Source organism: Saccharomycodes ludwigii, chromosome IV, assembly GCF_020623625.1.
Source record: "Saccharomycodes ludwigii strain NBRC 1722 chromosome IV, whole genome shotgun sequence".
NCBI lineage: Eukaryota > Fungi > Ascomycota > Saccharomycetes > Saccharomycodales > Saccharomycodaceae > Saccharomycodes > Saccharomycodes ludwigii.
Window position 1 is genome coordinate 521,221 of NC_060203.1, and position 23,705 is coordinate 544,925.

At 31.8% G+C, this 23,705-nt stretch overlaps 7 protein-coding genes and 1 non-coding gene across 8 annotated transcripts; 6 read left to right on the forward strand and 2 right to left on the reverse strand.

Annotated features, from left to right (window-relative positions):
• Positions 1–324: 324 nt before the first annotated feature.
• SYF1 (mRNA splicing protein SYF1) lies at positions 325–2,997 on the forward strand (the record flags this gene model as incomplete). Its single annotated transcript, XM_046077866.1, has 1 exon — positions 325–2,997. The coding sequence occupies one exon, from the start codon at positions 325–327 to the stop codon at positions 2,995–2,997; it is 2,673 nt and encodes an 890-aa protein (XP_045934258.1).
• Positions 2,998–3,174: 177 nt separating this feature from the next.
• Positions 3,175–4,761, reverse strand: AFG1 (Afg1p; the record flags this gene model as incomplete). The annotated part of the gene is made up of 1 exon (XM_046077867.1): positions 3,175–4,761. One exon carries the CDS (start codon positions 4,759–4,761, stop codon positions 3,175–3,177), a length of 1,587 nt encoding a protein of 528 aa, XP_045934259.1.
• An 800-nt stretch (positions 4,762–5,561) lies between these two features.
• On the forward strand, positions 5,562–7,844 carry MAK10 (Mak10p; the record flags this gene model as incomplete). Its single annotated transcript, XM_046077868.1, has 1 exon — positions 5,562–7,844. The coding sequence occupies one exon, from the start codon at positions 5,562–5,564 to the stop codon at positions 7,842–7,844; it is 2,283 nt and encodes a 760-aa protein (XP_045934260.1).
• A 1,021-nt stretch (positions 7,845–8,865) lies between these two features.
• Positions 8,866–9,207, reverse strand: SCDLUD_003301 (uncharacterized protein; the record flags this gene model as incomplete). Its single annotated transcript, XM_046081600.1, has 1 exon — positions 8,866–9,207. One exon carries the CDS (start codon positions 9,205–9,207, stop codon positions 8,866–8,868), a length of 342 nt encoding a protein of 113 aa, XP_045934261.1.
• A 715-nt stretch (positions 9,208–9,922) lies between these two features.
• Positions 9,923–10,055, forward strand: SCDLUD_003302. The gene has a single exon (XR_006829222.1). It is a non-coding gene; the product is annotated as a snR80 (small nucleolar RNA).
• Positions 10,056–10,314: 259 nt separating this feature from the next.
• On the forward strand, positions 10,315–12,261 carry RAD30 (DNA-directed DNA polymerase eta; the record flags this gene model as incomplete). The annotated part of the gene is made up of 1 exon (XM_046077869.1): positions 10,315–12,261. One exon carries the CDS (start codon positions 10,315–10,317, stop codon positions 12,259–12,261), a length of 1,947 nt encoding a protein of 648 aa, XP_045934262.1.
• Positions 12,262–13,159: 898 nt separating this feature from the next.
• Positions 13,160–19,153, forward strand: HKR1 (Hkr1p; the record flags this gene model as incomplete). The annotated part of the gene is made up of 2 exons (XM_046077870.1): positions 13,160–14,012; positions 15,441–19,153. 2 exons carry the CDS (start codon positions 13,160–13,162, stop codon positions 19,151–19,153), a joined length of 4,566 nt encoding a protein of 1,521 aa, XP_045934263.1.
• Positions 19,154–19,814: 661 nt separating this feature from the next.
• ARO80 (Aro80p) lies at positions 19,815–23,429 on the forward strand (the record flags this gene model as incomplete). The annotated part of the gene is made up of 1 exon (XM_046077871.1): positions 19,815–23,429. One exon carries the CDS (start codon positions 19,815–19,817, stop codon positions 23,427–23,429), a length of 3,615 nt encoding a protein of 1,204 aa, XP_045934264.1.
• Positions 23,430–23,705: the final 276 nt, after the last annotated feature.

Sequence of the window (23,705 nt, forward strand, 5' to 3'; positions counted from 1 at the left end):
AAAAAAAAGATTTAATCATTTTACATATATCATTTTTATTTCAGAAATGACCGCAGAGCATTGATTAATTTATTTTCCTTTACCACCACTTGATAAATGTTCGGGTTAGTTATCAAAAAAAAAATAAAAAGTGTAATTGAATAACAAAGTAACAAAACCAAAGCATATTTCAACTTTTACTAAGAGAGTAAAATCCTCCTCTGACAAATGTCTTTTAGATATATACTTGCAACAAACATCTAGTTGACTCGTTCATTTTAAAAAAGAGAAAAAAACAAAATTTGATCAACAACAAAATAATAATCGATTTAAAGAAATATTATTATGGATGAGTTAGCTAAATACATCACATCTGATGCAGATATCGCATTTGAATATGAGCTTTTTGAACATCCAAATGATGAGTTAATATGGAAAAGATATTTGAATCATATTAAGAAAGAATATGAAGGTCCTGAGCTTAATAACACCAACAGAGTAGCATTCATTTATGAAAGATTCCTAAACAATGTCTCAAATAAAATAGAATTATGGTTAGAATACATAGCTTTCTTGAAAAATATAGAACCTTTGGGCTCTCCCAAACTTTTGAACATTTTCCAATTGGCATTATCTAAACTAACTCGTGATAACGTAGAAAAAAAAATAACTTTATGGATAAATTATTTGAATTATCTTTTTGAAGCGGATAATCTACAGTTGTTTGATAAAGAATTCACCAAATGTATGAGGAGTTTACCTCTTGATAGACATGTAGAAATATGGGAATGTACTGTATTAACATATATCAAAAATAAATATCAAGACTCTATATTATATTTTGATCAAAATGATGAGGTAACCAACCATGAATTTAGTCTAGAACAAGAAGAGGAAAAAGAAAAAGAGGAAGAAACATACGGGGAAGACCCTAACGAACTATACTATATAGGAAAGATGCTAGGGATACCGGTTGAAATGGAAGAAGAAATAATTCCAGATAATTGGTCTGCACTTTATTTGTTTAGATATGCCATTTTAATTAAAAATAAAATCGATTCGCATACAGACCTAGAAAAAATCTACAAAGTTTTAAGGTTCACTAATGATTTTGAGATCATAAAAGATTTCTTGCAAGAATTTATATTTCCGTGGAAAAGACCAGATGTGTTGTACTACAAATATCTTGATTGTTTGATGAATTTGTTAGGCACAGATGCTTCACCAGATGTCATTGATTTTGAAAAAAAAATTAAGGAGGCTTTGGAACAATACCCTTCATCAGATTGGATTTTTGTGAAGTTATTGGCTAGGTTTTATATTAGAGCGGGTACTTATAATCATTTTGTCGGCTTCATTGATTCTATATTGTCAATTGTAGGCGGAAGCAATGGAAGTAGAACTTTGAAATGTTTTAATGTAATTTATGAATATTACATCCACGTAGAGGAGAAAATTATAGAAATTTTAATAAACATCAAAGAAGATGATTGGAAAGAAAGTATACGGGAAAAAATATCGACACATTTCCAGAAATTAGAAAAGCTAATAAACGAATATGCTTTGAAACTAAATTCATTTAAATTAAAAGATGATATTAATAATATATCTTTATGGACAAGTAGAGTTAAACTGGGCAATAATATTGCTGAAAAACAAAAGTTTTACGAAGAGGCTATGTTGGCAATAAACCCATGGAAAATTAAAATAAAGGGAGAATTAGGACATTTTTTGTGCGAATATTCAAGGATTTTTGAAAATTCTTTGGAATCATTCAGAGAGGCAATGAATACCTTGGTCAAAATACCTTTCAGATACATTGATGATCTGGAACTTCTTTACATAAAGTGGGCTAATCTGGAAATAAAATATGGTGAAATGAATAACGCCATTAAAGTGGTTAAGTATGCTTTAAAATACCCAGAAGATTTTGAGAAATACTCAAGTAATTCAGAGACTTTATTAAATAGATATTATAACGTACGAGATAATGGTGAAAATAGTGGCGATGAAAAGGTTCCTGCACAGGTTATCTTACCTATAAGATCTTTTAAATTATGGGATTTTTTGTTAAAATTAGAACTTGCGTTTCAATACACAGAGCAGCAAGAAATTATAGAAATTTTTGAAGCAATGATTAAAATGAAAGTGGCCAAGCCCATAACATTTGTAATGTATTCCGACTATTTATCCAATCTCAGCGATAACAATCAAGAGTTATTTGCGAATGTGGTTAGAAAAGTTTACGAAAGAGCCATTTCACATTTTAATGGGTCATCTGTAGTTTTGCAACAAATGTATGAAATCTATTTGGATTCTGCATTGAAAAATTATAAGTACATGCAGAACACTAACGATAGAGAACTTTTAAGAGAATTATTTGACGATATATTTACAAATTTGTCTTTAAAACATCATCTAGATTGCTCCAACTTTTATTTAAAAAATGGGGAAGTTGAAACTACGTTAGGGAATTTCCATTTTGCGTTTGAAAATGTATATCTGAAAGGGATTAAAGATAACCATGTCTCAATAGATAATAAAATCACATTGTGGAATCATTTATTGAAGTTGTCTAAATCACACCTAAGTCTTGATATTACAAGGAGCCTATATGAAGAATGTTTATTATCTATTCCGAATTCCAAATGTGCAGATTTTATTATCGATTTTGCAAAGTTAGAAATTGCTGTAAATGAATTTACTAGGGCAAGAGCCATTTTGAAGTATGGTGTTCAGTTGGCTTCTGTTTTGACCTTTGCAAAAGTGTGGGATTTTTGGAGGGAATTTGAGTTAGATCATGGTGATAGAAACACTTTTAAAGACATTTTAAAATTAAAAAGATCTACAGAAGAGAAATTTGTTATTGAAACAGAAAAAATTTCAAATATGGGTGATAACATTCAATTTGTGTCTTCAGGAACAGTTGGTGGTAATGCACCATCTTCAAATAAAAAGGATAAAACACACACTTCACCATCATCATTAACAAATAACGAAATTGAATTGGAGCTTTGAACATGAGCTAAATGTTTTTATCAACTATTTACAAAACAAAAGCTATATATTCTTTTAGCATACATATGAAATCCATAAACGACATACCACTTAATATGTAGACAAAAGGGGGTGGGGGAAAGAAAGAAAAAAAAAAAAAAAAAAAAAAAAAAAAAGTCCATAAGTAATACATAAAATTTACTTCTCAACCCATTCAGTGGTGCTCATTTGCGACAATCTACTTAATGCTCTTGCAAATGCAAATTTTTCTTCATCTAAAGCAAAAATACCAGCTTTTGAGGCAATTTCTTTAGAAAAGCCATGTTTCTTAACCAAAACATCATTTTCCAAATCTGTATCGTCAATAGTTTTAGCTTTGTAGTCTGGTTTTAATTCAAAATCATTTAAAATGGCTTCTGGTTCCACAAATAAATCTGTAAATTTAGCAGCAGAAGTGGTGGCTAATTTTCCATTACTATCATATAAAGCGTCTAAAAATGTGATAAATCTTCTAACTTCATCCCTAACATAAACACTTAAAAAAGGAATATCCGTGATAATAAAAGCTCTAAACTGGGATGCAAGCTTTAAATAATCACCAGCAGCTAGCATACCTTCGCATAGTTCTTTAAATGTAAACTGAGCAACATGAGGAGGTGTGCACTTGGGAACATGCAACTTGCGACCCCACACAGAGACATCTACTGAGGTGGCTATTACCGGATGTTCAGATTGAGAAAAATAGGTGTACCATAACTTAACATGGCTATCCCTGTTGGCTTTACATTCTATGCTTTCATATTTCATTCCAGGTGGTGGGACATAGTAGACTGAGGAGATTGGTTTCCGTATTTTTCTGTAATCAGTTGGTGAATTTAATAAAGTGACAACAGTTCTTTGTTCCAGTAATTTGATGCAGGGGATGAATAATTCACGCTGGATACCGTTAATATATAGGTCTTTTGGTTCTCTATTACTTGTAGCAAACAAAACGACACCATACTTGACGGACAACAACTCACTTATCAAACGACGTAGAATCATGGCATCGGCCACATCAGTGACTTGAAATTCGTCAAAACATAAAATTCTTGATTCACTAGCTAGTTCGTAGCACAAAAATGGAATTGGGTCAAAAGTATGGCTTTTGGCCTCACCCAATTCGTTTAAATTTTGTTCTACAATAATTTCATGTCTCCTTCTATGAACATATTGCATGAATTGATGAAAATGCATTCTTTTCTTGGATAGACGTTCAGGAATAGTTTCGTAAAATAAATCCATAAGCATGGTTTTGCCACATCCAACATCACCATATAGATAAATACCTTTAGGAATAGAATCATCATAAACAAGTGGCGGACCATCCTGATTAATGGATTTATATTTAAAGGGGTGCAATATTTTGGTCCAGAAACTTGGCAGTTGATCTACTGCATTGGGCATTTTTAATTTTGGTGGATTGTATTTTAACAAATCATCATACAAATGGCCCAGGGAACCAATAATAGCTCTTTGGTGTGGATCATTCTTCAATTTGCCTAACTTAACCAATCTATTATATCTTTTCAATGGCGGTTCTGGCGCTAGAGAAATGTGTTTTGAGGGCGTGACAGCAGAATTTATTTGCGATTGGTCTGACAATGTTGATTTTACTTCATTTTCCGTTGGCAGCGTTGAGACAAATCTGGTACTAAATCTTTTTGATAGTATGTTAAAGTTTGAATGAACCCGGAAAATAGTATTAGCTGTGAAAAGCGAATTGCCATTTATTAGCACCGTCATTTCCCTTCCTCTCCGTTATTTTTAAGCACTCTAATAAATTTTTATAGAATTCAATGAAATTCAAGATTCAAACTTGAATATATGATAAAAAGAAGAGTAAGCTTGGCTTTATAGATGAATTGATACTCTATTGGATACTGCCCCTATGGTGACTTTACTATTTTAAGATTTAAGCCTGACTCTATATATATATTTTTTCTTCTGTTTTTTTTTTTTTCCTTTTTCTTCTGTTTTTCTTTTTTTTTTTTTTTATTTTATTTTATTTTATTTTCGGGTGCGAGAATTTCCGAGTTTAATTTGTTTTTATATGTATATTTTAATCAAATAGTTTAAAAGTGAAAAAGGTTTCTGAAATTAGATATTATAAGCAATATACTCTTTTTTGATTGTTATATAAAGCTGTTAAATGTCAAAACATTTTCGATCGTTTGACTTTTATCTCTTTTTAGAAGCCAGCTGTGAAAATATTATAAATGTTTTTTTTTTTTTTTTTTTTTTTTTTTGATTTAAGATCGTTTAAAGTTTCCTGCTTTTTTTTTCTTTTTTTTTTTTTTTTTTTTTTTAAGTTTTTATTTGGAGAAAAAAAAAAATAAAATATTTTGCAATAAAAAATAATTGCATTTCCAAAACGTTTTTATCTTTTTATTCTTTTTTATATGACTTTAATTTCAATCTTTATTCCATGTATTTTTATTCTTTTTTTGTATGTATGAAACCAGTGACAGCCAACATTGATTAATTCTGCAGACTAATTCAGTAACCAAAGTAAAACAAAACAAAACAAAACAAAACAAAATAAAATGAATAATGAAAAAAGTGGAGAAAGTTTAAACTTGAATGATTCATTTCAAAAACTGACACTATCTTCTGATAACATTGAAGAATCTTATGCTGATATCACACAATTATTAAAAGACCTTTCATCAAAATTAGAGCCAAAGACTATTGTTAAATCACCATTGTTTGATTTATTTCAAGGGACCCATGCGCTGGAAATTAATAACGCCAAATTAGATACCGGTCTTATCGAAAACTCCGAAGAAGAATTATTATTTGATACAAGTAAGATACCAACAGGTGAAAACGAACTCCAAATAGTCACTAGTATTTTAGACAAGTTATTTAAATTATTGGTTGTTTGGTTGGATGAATCACAAAGTTTAAGTAGCACCATCCTAAGTTGTAGATATGTGGAAACAATCTTGATTTATTACAGCAAGCACCTAACCATATTACCTTCATTTAACACTGGATCCGAAAACTTTGACTTTATTTTGAAAAGTGGGGTCTGTGGAATTTTATATTTTGTAAAGTTTATTTGTTTTTTAACTTCACAAGGCGTTCTTTTAGAGGAAGAAGACATTAATACCCATTCTTTAGATATAAATATTTTCCAAAATATGGATAGCCCAGATGAAATTATACACTTATTAAATATTTCAATTGAAAAATTATCAATTACCAAAAATTATGAATTGATACTTTTATTGAAAATTATCCTTGGATTAACCAAAATTGAAAAAATTTTTTTCCCATCCTCACCGAAGGCACAAACTGAGGGGTTAGTTGTGCTAGATTCAATCGAAGAAGATTGTAGAAATATTATTAGGCTGAATCCACATCATGAAGTTCCAAAGGGTTCATTTTCTAACTTGATCCAGAAAAACTTAAATAATTTTGCTACACCCAGAGATGTTGCATCTACAGAAGGCGACTGCTATCAAAACATTGTGAGAATGGTTCAAGATGTTAAAGTAATTCTGAAATTAGACACTGCTAAAAATTCAATGGAAATTGAAAGATTTGCTGAATATTTTAATTTGCTAGAACAAAAGCACCCATTGGCGAGAGCTATATTCCCCCTCTATTTAATGCGGAGTGACCAATCGATACTAGGGAACAAAACATTTTTTGAATTCTTGTTTGAACAGATGAAAGAAATTATTCCTATAGTCCATGACGAAAAAATAGAACAATTATTACAAGATAGACATGCTGACTGCGAAAATTTGTGTTGCGTTTTGTTTGAATGGTATCAAAACAATTCTTTAAATAAATGCAGGATCAGACAAGGCTTTAGTAAACAAATGTTATTATGGGATTCAGCTCAGGCTAATTTGCAAGACTTAGATGCTTCAGACAATAATGCCGACTTTTATCCCAATATCAACAGTTGGATCTATTTAAAAAAATTAAAAACCATGATTGATTTCCAATTGAAAGGGTTTGAATTGGAGTTGTATAAAACTTGGGAGTCTTTTAGTATCTTTTGGAGTTGCTATTGTCTCTTGCGCCACAAAGAAATTTTATTAACTAGTATTTTAGATTATATTTCTAAAGAAACCAGTCATATTAAAAATATAAATAAAAAGGCTAAAAAACTACAAGGCGAGAGGAGGGAGAAAATGAAAAAACAGTACAAGTTAATGGTGAATACTGTCATGCCCGAATTAATTAAAACGGGGAAAAATATTCAATTCGAACTAATGAATAATAATATCTGTAAAAAATTATGCCTTGTAGAACTTATTCAATTTGGAATATTGAAGTCATATAATAAAGTAGACAATAAACTATCTAGTTCTATGGCTTGGAACGACCCAGAGTTATTGCATAATCTACGATTTAAAAGTTTCCAAAGCATTGGAATTCCTGAGTTGCCAAGTTTCAAAGAATATAACCAGGCACTAGAAGAATTGCTAATTCCAGAATCTCTGTTAGATGTTAAATTGGTCCAAACGGTTGATTTTATAGATAAAGAGTTACTAGAGGTTAAACATGGTATTGAACAGATCTTGAAAAGCATTGGAACTTCCAGAAAGGGTAAAAATAGTGATGATTTGTTTAAAACAAATTTAAATTTAGTGTTGGAAGAATCTTTTGTATGGTATACCAGCTTACTAAATTCAGTATCTGAATTAAAGATTAATGCACATGGTTTTATAAAAAATCTTTCTGCCAATAGTAAAAAGGATAAAAGCGAATGTAGAGTAGAATTGGTAATTCCTGATAAATGTAATCCAATGTTTCCAATTCTTAAACTTTATAGTGGTAACAATAGTAATAGTATGCGTGTGAATTAATATATATCTATATTATGTAAATACAAGTATTTCCCGTCAAAAGAAATTATTTTCTTTTTTACCATTTTTAGACAGAGTAACAGACAATTCTTGTGCTTGTGTGGTAATTTTTAAGTACTTGTGATATCTTTTGCGCAACATGAACAAGTTTGACATTTATCGTTTATACGCTGTAACTTTCTTACTGAGATTGGGATTGGGTCGTAGTTTAACTCATAACTGCTAACGATTTTTGAGGCGGTAAATGGGAAATATATATCTGTAATAAAGTAATAAATTGTGACATAAACATCTGTACATTCTAAAAGCTTTTAACCTAAAAAAACCTTTTTTAAAAAAAAAAAAATAGAAAGAAAAAAGAATACATCCAAAAAATAGAGCAGCTAAACTTGCCATGCAGTTATTATAGAAATGTATAAAATTTATCTAGATTATTTACCATTTTAATTTTTTTTTTTTAATTTTTTTTTCTTTTGGAGTATTAAAAAAAAAAAAAAAAAAAAAAAAAAAAAACTTTATTCAAAATATGTGGTAAAAATACGTGGTTATATTTTTATTTAATTTTTTTTTTTTTCCCCCAAGAATATATTCCCTTTAAAATCAAAAATGTTTTTAAGCTGTTCTGCCTAAATCTGTTTCCTACTTATTTTCCCTTTCCACACGATTGCTCTGGTAAATATTTTTCCCTTTAATTTTTCTCTTTTTTCTTTCGTTACCACTCCCCTCATTAGAATATTCACGAAAATTTTATTATTATATATTTTTTTTTTTTTTTTTTTTTTAATAAATTAAACAGTTTTATTTTCCATTATTTTACCAAAGATACATTTTCGTAAAATTTGCTTAATAATGATTATCCTTAAGTTTTAAACTCTTTCTGCTATGATGCTTCTTCTATATATTTTTTTGTACAACATACTTAACAGATTCCATTCTCTTTCTTTTATATCAATTTACCTTTGTTTAGTTCGTTCCCTTTCTACTTTTTAAGGAAATTAAAACTCCCAGAACAACTATAGATTCATTCAGAAGTCAAGATGCCTCCAAAATTTGATCCAAATGAAGTTAAATTTTTATACTTGAGAGCTGTTGGTGGTGAAGTCGGTGCTTCCGCTGCTTTGGCTCCAAAGATTGGTCCATTGGGTTTATCTCCAAAGAAGGTCGGTGAAGATATTGCTAAAGCCACCAAAGCTTTCAAGGGTATCAAAGTTACTGTCCAATTGAGAATCCAAAACAGACAAGCCGTTGCCTCTGTTGTTCCATCTGCTTCCTCTTTGGTTATTACTGCCTTGAAAGAACCACCAAGAGACAGAAAGAAGGAAAAGAATGTCAAACACAGTGGTAACTTACAATTGGAAGACATTATTGAAATTGCCAGACAAATGAGAGAAAAATCTTTTGGTAAGACATTGGCTTCTGTCACCAAAGAAATTTTGGGTACTGCTCAATCTATTGGTTGTCGTGTTAATTTCAAGAATCCACATGATATCATTGAAGCCATTAATGCCGGTGAAATTGAAATTCCAGAAAACTAAAAGCATATACTATAATGTAAAAAGATATTATTTTTTTTAAGTTTATAATTTGTATTTTTTAGTTTTTTTCATGGGTACTTCTAATAAAAATTTTTTTATTAATTTTGTTAAAGGAATTTTGTTTGATATGATTAATTATTGCCAAGATTTTTTCCGAAAAAAAAAAAAAGAAAAGAAAAGGAACACTTTTTGATATAATATAAACATATCTTTGGTGAGTCAATAAATTTATGTTAAATGTTGTTAAAAATAGTTGAAAGGGTCGACATGGGGTACATGTTATATTAACTTTGTAGGTGCTGTGTATGCGTTAGCCAGACAATACTAACAATTGTGCCCGACTTAAAACTATATTGATGACTGCTTTGTGTTTTTAAGATAAAACACTTAGTCACAAGTTTGTTACACTCTGAGGTTCAGTTTGAGAATGTTCGTTGAAAAGGGATAATGTTTCTAACGGGTTCATATATGGGTTGGGTTTCTTATTTACATGAGAAATGCTTCCCACATATATTTTTTAACTCCCGAAAGAGTATTGTTTCTGAATATTTTCACTAGATATTGATCTTCAATTTAAAAACAAACGAGATTAAGTCTCTTGTCAACTACTCACCAAGATATTTCTTGCTTTTTTATAATGCGCGTGGATATATTGGTCCATTTCAGTGACATACATTTTCTTGGATTATTTAAAAAAAGATTTTTTTTTTTTTTTTTTTTTTTTTACTAATTATGTACTCATTAATATATGAATTTTTTCGGTTCTTTTTTTCATTTTTTTTTTTCATTTTATTTCATTTTTTTCTTCCTCTCTTTTTAACAATCAGCAACTTGTGATGCTCAGTTTTTAATGGCAAACGTTTTCTGATTTCAATACCACCGTATTTGCCAAATAAATAGAGGCATAGAACTTAATCAAAGTCCAATCTTTATAAATGCCTAGCAAATTCACTTGGAGGGATTTACTAGCTTTAAACTCTAAAGAACAATCATTTAACACACCATTATCATGTATTTGTCACATCGATATCAATGCCTTTTTTTCGCAATTTGAACAGCTCAGGTGTAAATTTACAGAAAATGATCCTGTTGTTTGTATTCAATGGAACAGTTTAATTGCTGTCTCGTATGCAGCTAGGAAATATGGGATAAAACGAATGGATTCATTAGAAGAAGCCAAAAAAAAATGTCCAAAGTTAATTCCAATACATACAGCGGTTTTTAAAAAGGGCGAAAGTTTTTGGTCCTATAAACCATTTGGTTATAACATAGACCCCTCCAACCACAAAGTTTCTTTGGATCCGTATAGAAGAGAAAGTAGAAAGATTTTAAAGTGTTTCCAAAAGTACTGTGATCAAGTGGAAAAAGCTAGCGTCGATGAAGCCTTTTTAGATTTGGGTAGGATTATTTTCAAGGAAATTATGACCTGCAAATTTTTTGGAAAAATACAAAACACATTTATCCATGGAGATTATAAATTGGATGAGAAATTACCTGATTTATTTGATATAGTGAGCCATAATAGTATTGAGAAAGATTCTGAAGAATACTGGAAATTTCTGGGCGACGTATTTAACCCTAACAAGAGATCAATTTTTGTCGATTGGGATGATATTTCTATACTTATAGGGTCCAAACATTGTTTTAAAATACAGCAAATTATTAGAAATGAATTTGGGTATATGACATCATGTGGGGTTAGTAATTGTAAAAGTATATCTAAATTGGCATCTGATTTCAAGAAACCAAACGGCCACACAATTATAAAAACAAATTGTCTTGAAGATTTTTTAGACCAGGGGAAATTTGAAATAACTTCATTTTGGACTTTTGGCGGGATTAAGGGCAAAGAACTTGTGGAAATATTAGGGTTGCCTCAAGAAAATAGCATAAGTTATATAAGAGAAAGTTGGCCCAATTCGCATTTAGAACTCCTGGAATATTTGAAAACTAAATTGCTTGCTTTATCCGAATTTAAAACTTATAGTATCAAAGTAGAGTCTTCGCAAGAGTGCGAACTGGTCTGCTTGAAACTTTATCTATTAACAAGGGGGCAATGGAAGGAACTAGTGAACCCTAAACCAGTAGTAAAAAATATGTCAGCAGTCAAAAATATGCGCGGAGGCACGTGCGCTTGTCTACAAGATTGTTATTCCTGGCTAAAGGTGTTCTGTAGTGAGTTGAGCAGTAGGGTTAACGAATTAGAAAAGGAATATAATAAAGCCATTATCCCTAAAACTATCCATGTTGCGTTTAGAGGGTGCGAAAAGTACCAATTTGTCAAACGCTCTAAAAGCAGTGGCCTACTGTTAACAAGTTCCAAAACAACCTATGAAGCGCTATATAAGAATGCTATAGAATTAATGCAGGAATTAGACAAGGCTTATAAACAAGTTATGTATCCGTTAACCAATTTAAATATGTCGATTTCAAATATGGAAATACTAAGTGCCGGTTCGTCAGTAATAGATTTATTTCAAAAGAATATGAACACAAAAAATACCAATGATATCGTAAACACTAAAGATTGTGGAGCACCTTTGGAACAAGCAACAAAAAAAGACGCTATTGCTAGTGAAGGTGCTTCATTTTACCAATGTGACCAATGTGACATGTCATTTAGTGAAAAAAAAGAATACAACGAACATGTGGATTACCATTATGCTATGAAGCTTTCTGAAAATTTGAATGGAGCTGATGAATTTTCCACATCATTATCTTATGGTGAAAGGTTACTTTTATTTGGTAATAAATCAAATCATAACAATAGTATTAGTAATAGTAATAATAATAATAATAATAATGGTAAAGTGCTGAAGAAGAAAGTTGAGACTGCGACTACCAATAAAAAAGTTGGTATTCTTAAATATTTTGATACTTAATATAAAACAGAATTTTTAATAAGGAGATTTTTTTTAATGCACCAAAAAAGAAAAATAGAAAAAAGTGTTCTAAAAATAACCGAAATGTTGCAAAATTACCTCCGCGAAGAAAGACACGAAACATTGTTTTTGTTTTCATTTGTTTTATTTTTTATTTTTTTTTATTTTTTTTTATTTTTTTGAGAATTTCTGTGTGAAAGAAAACTGGGAAAAAAAAAAACAGTTTAATGTGGATCTTTCCCCCTCTCCATTCGGCTTTTTATTAACTGACGTAATTAACCGACGTTCAAGTTTTTCTTCTTTTCTTTTCCTTTTCTTTTCTTTTCTGTCGGAAAGGGTCCATAATACGCTTGAGGAAGGCCTTTTACGATCTTAGAAAAAGTTAACCTAAATTTAATCAACAAAAGGATCTCACAACTGAATTAAGAAAGAAACATAGAAATTATCAAGCATTTCTTAGAATTCTCATTCTTTTCAATTTATTAAGTATCGTTTGCTACATAAAATAAAAAAGAAGAAGCAATAATAGCATACAATTATATGAAAATATAACCATAGGTAAAATAAATATTTCATTTTTAATTACCATTTTGATAGATAAAGATTTTTATTTACTTAGTTCTCAGATATTCAAATACAAAACTTACGGAGGATAAATGTATATATATATATAGAGAGATAGAGGGAATATTATACACAAGAAGAAAACATAATTATGTCACATTCCATACCAAAAAAAAAAAACTACAGGAAAAGACTGAAAACAATCATAACACTTTTGTCAATATTAGTATTTTTTGCTTTTTTATTTATACCCTTATTCTCTATTTTTAACAATGAGAATAATTTTTTTTTTTTCATTAGAAATAATATTTTAAATTTTTGTAAATTCTTCACAATGAATAAATTGACCATAGAAAGTAAATTTATAAAACTTAAAGATTATAACAATACCCAAGTTACCAAATTTAGATTGTTAGAACGAGATGTGAACAATGAAAAGGAGATTATAATGTATTCTAATTCAAGCGATAAAACCAGCAGCGCTGACTATAGTACTAATAGCAATATTGATGTTAGCGATATCTCAGAAATGGCTTTTGTTAGTAGTTCGCAGACATCTGATGATATAATTCCCTCAAATGATATCTATTTTACTTCGCACATTTCATCTTCTTCAGTGTTTCAAGATACGTCCACCCCTAATGCTATTTCTACCTCTCTGGGGTATTTGTCACAAACTAACCCTATAGACTCAGATTTAACATCTACAACAATTGAACCAAGTTCTGTATTATATAGTTCAACTTCTATCACAACTCCTTTGACCACTATACCGACCACTTCAAACTCTATTGTACCTGATTACTCAGTATCTTTTCACGCTACTAGTATCGTTATTCCAAGCAGTTCCTCATATATGTCATATTCAACTTCTAATTTTGCCTTAACAAATTCTGTCAAAAGTTTTAGAAGTAACAGCAACTTACCAACAACGCAATTGGTCATTCCTAGTGAAAGTTCACACGTGGACACCAGTACTAGTCAGACCACTGCTGCTTCTCCTCAATCTGTTTCCGGTTCTTCTAGTTCATCTTTGAATTCAAAAATTCCGTTTGTCCAGCCCTTGGTAGTTATGAAAACAACAACAACGTCATCATCATCATCATCGTCTGGAGAAATCCCGAATACCCAATATCCAGATAGCGAAGACGGAAATGGAGCTACATTTGCAAGTGGGACTACATCACATTCCCTAGTTACATTTTTAGTTGATACCACTTTCAATGCTGATACTTTAGAAACAGGCTCAATCACTGATGTTATTGCTAGCACTGCACTAGCGGTAAGTACTTCATCATCCATTCCTAGTGAAAGTTCACACGTGGACACCAGTACTAGTCAGACCACTGATGGTTCCCTTCAATCTGTTTCCAGTTCTTCTGGTTCATCTTTGAATTCAAAAATTCCGTCTGAACAGACCTTTTTAACTATAAAAACAACAATAACAACCCCATCATCATCATCGTTTGGAGAAATCCCGAATACCCAATATCTAGATAGCGAAGACGGAAATGGAGCTACATTTGCAAGTGGGACTACATCACATTCCCTAGCTACATTTTTAGTTGATACCACTTTCAATGCTGATACTTTAGAAACAGGCTCAATCACTGATGTTATTGCTAGCACTGCACTAGCGGTAAGTACTTCATCATCCATTCCTAGTGAAAGTTCACACGTGGACACCAGTACTAGTCAGACCACTGATGGTTCCCTTCAATCTGTTTCCAGTTCTTCTGGTTCATCTTTGAATTCAAAAATTCCGTCTGAACAGACCTTTTTAACTATAAAAACAACAATAACAACCCCATCATCATCATCGTTTGGAGAAATCCCGAATACCCAATATCCAGATAGCGAAGACGGAAATGGAGCTACATTTGCAAGTGGGACTACATCACATTCCCTAGCTACATTTTTAGTTGATACCACTTTCAATGCTGATACTTTAGAAACAGGCTCAATCACTGATGTTATTGCTAGCACTGCACTAGCGGTAAGTACTTCATCATCCATTCCTAGTGAAAGTTCACACGTGGACATCAGTACTAGTCAGACCACTGATGCTTCTCCTCAATCTGTTTCCAGTTCTTTTAGCTCATCTTTGAATTCAAAAATTCCGTTTGTCCAGCCCTTGGTAGTTATGAAAACAACAACAACGTCATCATCATCATCATCGTCTGGAGAAATCCCGAATACCCAATATCCAGATAGCGAAGACGGAAATGGAGCTACATTTGCAAGTGGGACTACATCACATTCCCTAGTTACATTTTTAGTTGATACCACTTTCAATGCTGATACTTTAGAAACAGGCTCAATCACTGATGTTATTGCTAGCACTGCACTAGCGGTAAGTACTTCATCATCCATTCCTAGTGAAAGTTCACACGTGGACACCAGTACTAGTCAGACCACTGATGGTTCCCTTCAATCTGTTTCCAGTTCTTCTGGTTCATCTTTGAATTCAAAAATTCCGTCTGAACAGACCTTTTTAACTATAAAAACAACAATAACAACCCCATCATCATCATCGTTTGGAGAAATCCCGAATACCCAATATCCAGATAGCGAAGACGGAAATGGAGCTACATTTGCAAGTGGGACTACATCACATTCCCTAGCTACATTTTTAGTTGATACTACTTTCAGGGTTGACACTTCAAAGACAAAGTTGCCCACTGAGGTTATTGCTAGCGCGGCACTAACGACAAGTACATTTTCAGCTGCTGGTGCCTTTTCTGCTTTATTAACATCAACTACTAATTCTGTTACTTCCATGCAAACCTTAATTAGCGATATTATACAATCTGCTACTCCAACTAGTAATTTTATAATGGAGTCTTCAGCCATTAATATTAATACAGATAACATTAATACTAATACAAATATTATACCAACAAATGAAATAACAACTTCAATTAAACCATTAACCACTATTTTAACTAGCGCTCCAACTATTTATACTATTGCAGGAGGGACTTCCATTTTAAGTTTCGATATTAATAGTGTTAGCAATAGTCTTACTGGGGGTATCATCACAAATATTGAAAATTCCGGCAGTTTAACAGTTACTAATACCCAGAGTGATGATAATACAAAAAGTACTATGCATATCACCAATATTGCATCTTCTGTTGTGCCAGCTGAAACGTTGAGAACATCACTTGAAACGCTTGATAACGGAGAAACTTCTACTATTGTCACTGATAACATTTTTACCGATATTAGTACATACTCTACTAAGGATAATTCGCAAATTGTAATATCTAGTGCCGCGCAGAGTATTATCACCACATTTCCAACGAAAATATCCTCATCACTTTTTATAACTACTCCAACCACGGATTATCCAAATTCATCTATCCAGGGAGCAGTAAAATCAACCAAAACATTTTTATCAACCACCAGTTCTGAAGACTTTATTGTACTGACAACTCTATCGAAAACTAATATGCCATCAACTACCAGCATTATCACTACAGCCACAACTGGTGACACTAATAGTAAGTCAACATCACGGATGAGTAATTTGGGCTATATTAGTAAGTCAACTTTTCAAGATACAACAAAACCATTATTAACTTTTACCTCATCTATTAGTACCTCTAAGGAAAGCTATATAACTAATACCAATCCGTCAAACTCGCTTTCAGATACTACTGAAGATATTATTAATGCAAATACCAAAACGTCCAAACTTTCAAAATCTACTTACCATAGAGAAAGTTCTATTACTGCGAGTATGAAAGGTACCATTAATTCGATATTAATAAGTAATTCTGTTGTAACCAGCCTGACAACTACACGAAGTACAATAGAATCTGCAGGAAGTTTTTTAAATTCTTTAAGTTCCACTAAAACCCAAAAAAAGTCCACGCTTGTGACAACTACAAATGATTTGGTCACAAAATCTGAATCAAAACGATTCTCATATAGTAATACTGGCAATATTAAAGGATCAACTAATATTGCCAGCCATCCAAAACAGTCTTTTAGTGTAACTACAGACATTTCTTCGAGTAGCGGTGCCGGGAAAGTGTCAGCCACCACCAATTTAATATATCGAACTGAATCATCAACTATTGAAAGTTCTCATATAGCTATTTCTGAGATTACTTCAAGAGTATCTAGCAATATGGTCCGGTCTGATACTGTTGAGGATTCTGCGAGTTCAGTAGCATTGAGTACATTTCCATTGACATCAACAACAGGCAACTCTAATACTAATTGGGTTCCCACGGAAATTTGGACTAAAACTTCAAAAGCATTTTCTTCTACATTAACAAATAATATTACACCAACAAGTGTTAATTTACCACAGGAAATTTTACCGCATTCGGTCCCATCACAGTTACCATCTGATTATACTTTAATATCTATTGGGTTTAAAAAAACATGGGCGTATCCTTTTTTAGTAGCTAATCCTATTTCATCAGCCCAGCTTTTTGCATTTTTGCCGTCAATTTTAATATATCCGTTTCAAAACAAAACAATTGACCCCGATACCATGAAACAGCAAGAAGCCCGTGTGCATGATAATAATTGTACAAGCGCATTTGCCTCTGCTAATGTTACTTTCAGCAATTGTAACGCCAAGCATGCTGCTGTGGCACAAACTTTAGCGAACCCTTTTTATAATGTCTCTTTTTTAAATGTCACAGTTAAAGATATTGTACCATTGAATTGGGATAACACATCGTATACGATAGCAATTGCAGAAGTATACTTCCCAAAAGTACTGGTTAATGAGTTACAAGCTATGATTTTAAACAATGCTTCTTCTTTGTACCAAAACCCAAAAGAGTACTTACAAATTATAACTTCATTAATCAATCCACGAGTTCCGTTGTTGGGCATTATTTCGAGTCATGGTTTAATAATATCCTCTAATACTGACACAGTTTCGACATCTACTTCTAATGCCTTAGCGACCAAATCTAATTTAGCAACTGGTACCACTGGACCTACACAACAGACTGGCCTTGGTGGTGACACTGGATCTTTAGGAGGTGACATTAACGAGGCTTATAATATTGATATTTCTCCTAAAATTAGAGTTAGGTTTTTAATTTTTTTACTTTTATTGTCCTTCATTATGGTTATTTACATATGGAGCATTTTAGTGATTTTGCACCGATGCTATAAAATTGACTTTATCAAAAAAAGGCTGGGTTCACTTGGTATTTCATCTTCATTAACAAATAGAGAAGCACCTGATTTAGAAAATAATAGGTGGAATCATAGTGTTGGGAAGGTGGGAGATAAAGATAATCCGGCTATGTATTATAAGGGGAAGGATCAAGTTGATAGTACTGGATTTGGGTTGAACAAGGTCAATGAAAATAAAACTTTTAATCACTATCAAAATTTTGAGAATCCATTTTATTTTGAGGATCAATTTATTACAATCAATGATGAATTTACTTGTTCTGTTGACTATAATATTAAAAATAATCTGCCTGTAGAAAATATTACGTGTAGCATTGTTACTGAAGGTACTCTAAGATATTATGTTGATGCATATGGTGACTATTATTATGCAGGTGAGTCTCTTGATGAGAGTTTACAACTTAATGCCGAGTCGGATGATTACGTAGCAGATGAGTCTAGTATAGATGATTATAACAGTTCTTTGGAGGAAAACAAGGTTTTATCCAGTAAAGGAGATTTGAGTCGGGATAGTATGTGCGAAATTAATGGATATAATGAAACTGAAAATATACAAAAATCATGTGAGCCTGGAGACTGTAATAATATCATAGATGTGGACTTTGAACTTGACGAAAATGGCGATATTATATTGATAACAAATGGTCTAGAAGATGAACTTAATGAAAATTTGTATTCTGGTAATGCTGATACAATATATTCGCGGAATAATAATCATTTTCATGGTACAGAATTAACAACACAAGTTTCAGAAATTGTTTGTAGCAGCAATAACTCTACTGGTAATGGCAAAAACGAGAATGGCGCCAACATTAATGGGAAACATAAGACTACCTATTGTAAGGATAGTTTGTTGTTGAAAAATGGATCATTAGTTAACCAGAATATCGATGGATATCTGTACAGCCATGAAGAAGATAGTGTACAAGATGTTAATCTTGATTACGATGAAGAGATTGAAGATGACGAGTCTGATGTGAGTGATGTTATTATTGGTGAAATTGATGAATTAGATCAAGAAATTTACCGTAGAATTTTAAAAATGCACAATGGTTCATTATTTAATATTACTAATATTAGCACTGCTAGGCACAACAATACCAACGAAAATGGTGATCCTGGTGTTACAGGAGATAGAATTGATTATAATAGGTAATTATCGAGACCCATCGAATTTTTTTTTTTTTTCACCCCCCTTTATTCTTGTAATTTTTAAATTTTTTTAAATTTTTTTTCTATTTGTTTGATAGATCTCCGAAGATAGACAGTTTCCATTTTATTATTTATATGTAACTTTATGTAGTTTTTGACTTTTGATTTTTGATTTTTGATTTATTTTTAACACCATTCTTAGAATTTGGCTTGCATTGAGAATCTTTATATTGATAGATAATAAATAACCAATTCTCGAATATTGGCTGAATTTGTAGACGATTGACGCAGAATGAAATTAAAAGTACGGGAATTCAACTACATTTTTTTTTTTTTTTTTTCACGCAAAAATTTGTGAATGTTCGTTTTAACGACAGCAACATCTGGTTTTAAATTCGGTTCTAGACGGAAATATTTATATACTCATTATTATTATTATTAATATTTATCCAAAAATTTAGATTTTCATATTTTTTTAAAAATAAAAAAAAACTAATGCTGTTTACACAAAAGTTTATCCAGTTTGTTCAGAAATACTAACCTTTTTAATCGTCGACTTTTATAACACTTTAACCTTTTGACTTTTCATAAATCAAAAAAAAAAAAAAAAAAAAAAAAAAAAAAACAGCTGTATAAAAGGACAGACATTGTAATCTTAAAAACTCATGATGGAGGCCTATAACGCCTCAAATAATACCGATAACACTACGGTGCCACCTGTTACCATACCTACAGCAGAATCCACAATTCCTCAGAAACAAATTAAGCACAAGCGGCTATATAAAGCCTGTTTGAATTGTAGAACTAGAAAAGTCAAATGCGATTTAGGACCGGTAGATAATCCACATGATCCACCTTGTGGAAGGTGCAAACGGGAACGCAAAGAATGTATTTTTGTAGAAAGACATAAACGAGGACCTAAACCATCCAAATATAAGAATAGTAGAATGGATACAGCTGATAATTACGATAATAATAACAATGCATGTATTGATACGCAAGGTAGTGGTGATACAATAAGCACAAAAAGGAAAAAAAGGAAAATAAAACATAGGAACAACAATGAAGTCTTTACTAATGATACAGCCAACACAGGTAGTTGGAGATCTATTGTCATAGAACCTACTATTGAAAGATTCAATAGTATCAGTGGTTATCATCAACATAAATCAACAATACTGACAAATGGAGATGGAGAACAAATTGGAAAAGATGCTGGTAACGCGGAGGATAGCAGTGGAACTAGACATTACGATAAAAAAAGAACTGAGGATGATAATTTTAATGAACATGATGAGAACAATAATGACTCAGATAATGAAGATAAATCACATCAAATTCTGAATACTGAAGTTTCTACCACACACGGTGCTTTAGAATTTTTAGCCAAAGCCGCTGGTTCTGTGGCAAAAGAGGATTTTAGGGATTATGTTGACGCAGAGAACAAATATGAAGAATATGAATCAAGGGAAGGGATGGATAGTTCGCTAAAAAAAAAGGACTCGAAATTGAAAACCTCTGAGAGGAAAATGGAACCACACGCTGAAAAATTTACTAATAAAGATAGAAAGAAATTGCCAAGCGATAATTCTGTAGTTTCACACAATTTGCAACCAACAATTACGAGTAAAACTGTTGGATCTCTTTATGCTATTACACAGATTAATGGTATAAATCCTGTGACTAATCAATCCAATAATCAGGAAGAACAATACTGTTACTATGAAGATGCCAGTACAAAGAACAGCAGTGACCAAAACAATGCTGATAAACAATGTGGAGTTGATGCTAGCGACAATAATTGTAATAGAACTTCAATACCTCCGGTGGATAAATTGCGCTTTGTTAGACCTAAACCCTCATTGCAATTAAAAGATATTGAATATATAGACGTAATATTAACTGAATATGAAGCTAGATGCCTGATTAGGTTATTTTTCTTGACGTTACATCCTTATTTTCCTCACGTACCGATTCATTTACAAGATGAGGATGAGTTAGCCAAATATCCCTTATTGTTATGTTCCATTTTAACTATATCATCAAGATATCACCCATTTACGGAGATACATGAGCCGATGTTCCTGACTGCAGGAAAAGGAAGAGAAGGAGGAGTAGAAGAAGAAGAGGAGGAGGAGGAGGAGGCATATGAGCTGTTATTAAAAAAAAATATTGAGATTCATGAAAGGTTATGGATATATTGCCAACGGTTGATCTCGCAGACGGTTTGGGCGGAAGCAAGTACCAGATCGATTGGTACAGTTTTGGCTTTTTTATTATTTACCGAGTGGAACCCAAGGGCTATACATTGGAGATGGTCGGATTATGCCAATGTGGAAGAACCAGGAACGCAGTTACCGCATGGTGGTAACAAAAACGAAAACGAGAACGAAAAGAAAAACAAAAACAAAAACAAAAACAAAAACAGTGAAACTGGTGGTATTGGATTAACTGGCCTGAGTACGATGAGGCGAAGTGATAGAATGTCGTGGATGTTATCCGGTTCAGCAGTTAGATTGGCACAAGATATGGGATTTATCAACTCATCTACCAAAATATTTCTTGCTACTCACATTTCTGAGATTAATATTGCCATGAATATGAATCAAAGAAGTATTTTATCACAATCATTAAATGAGATAAGTTTTAATGGGGATAGCTTTGATGGGAATGCCCCTTATGGAGATGGGCTGGGAGCAGATACACGCAGCGGTATAAATTCTATGTTTACTAAAGAGACATGGGATAGATGGGATAAAATATTGGAGGAAATGAAGGGGAATGGGAAGTTGAAGAAAAATGTAATTAATGATTTGAAGTGTGAGTTTTTAAATGATGAAAAAGTTTTATATTATTCAAACACAGAGGATGCTTCTACCGCTACTAATATTGATGCAAGTTATTCTAAACACCACACAAACAATAGTTTTGGGAATAATACTGGTAATTTAAAATTTTCATTTACACAGAGAGCGAAGATTGAATTATTGAGAATCATGAACATAGGCTACGAGTCTATCTACAGTGGTGATGTAAGATTATATAGTAGTGATACAAAGCACAACTTAGCGATATTGGGGATATTATCTCCGTTAATTGAAAGTTGGTATAATAGATACAAAAGTTTGCTAAAGCCATGCAACGTAGTTTCTACTTTTAAAGCCTGTGATTTATCTAAATTTTGTGACAAAAAGTATATTTTCAAGATTAACAAGAAATTAGATGGTGAATCTTTGATTAGCGATTACTATTATTGTCAGTTATATATATATTCATTGGCTTTGCAGATTTCTAATTCTGCGCCTTCTGTTACAAACACTGTTTTAAGGTTGAGTGAAATTACTAAGCATGCAAGATATGTTGAGCTAGCTTACAATGCTGCCAAAGAGATATTAAATAGTGCGATTAGGATACACAAGCTAAATTTATTGAAATACATGCCAGTTAGATGGGTCACCAGGATAGTAAGATCGGTTGCATTTGTGGTAAAATGCTGTTTAACATTAGCTAGTGATGATGGTAATAATAATCTGGGTAAGGATAAAAATAATAGTCATGATATTTTGACATTAAGTGTAATACCAATTGAAGAAACTATTCAAATTATACAAAATACATCTATTATATTGAGAGAAGCATCACCTGATGAATTACATTTATGTACCAGATACAGCACGATATTAATGTATTTATGTACTGAAATGAAGTTAAAGAATAAGTATGAAAACACGAAGGAAAAGATAAAGCTACCAAAAGTTGTGAAAATATCTGAGATGTATAAAAACAATAACCTTGACACTGTAAACAGCAGTGAAGAAGAAGAAGAAGAAGAAGAAATATTTAAGCCGGATACAAACGTAGTTGAATGTACTAATAGTTATAACGATATACCAAGTAATATATACAACAAGAGTAACGATAATAATAATAATAATAATAATAATAATGATAATATAATAAGGGGAAACTTCGGCAAACAAAAAAATAATATTTTTAATAACGTAGAGGATAAACAGTGTGATGAAAACATGGAAAACTTTGAGAGACGGACATCAGTGTGTTGTAAAGTGGTACCCGAATTCAGATTTAATGTTGATAAGATGGTAGAAAATAGTAGCAGTAATACTATTAGTAATGGTGATAATAATATGAACGGTAATAACACAGATGTATTGAATTGGTTTAATGATAATGTAGATGATATAGGCTTAAACTTTGTCGAACCTTGGACTGAAATGATTGAGCAACATTTTTTTCAAAAAGATTTACCGCCGTCCTAAAAAGGAAGCAATGTATGTTTTGAGACCAGTCACCAATTAAAAAAAAAATTTTTTTTTTAGCCGCCGAAGTGGATTAGTGCAGATAGAAACAAAAGCGGTGACTTCCATAAGTAGAAAATGGTTGTACAATTGTTTGTTTATGTTTGCGCGTTTTTTTTATTTTTTATTTTTTATTTTTTTATTTTTATTTTTATTTTTATTTTTTTGTTTTTATTTTCACTTAACGATTGCTTAGTTTATAAAACAGGCGAGGGTTAAAAGCAAATAAAGTACAAC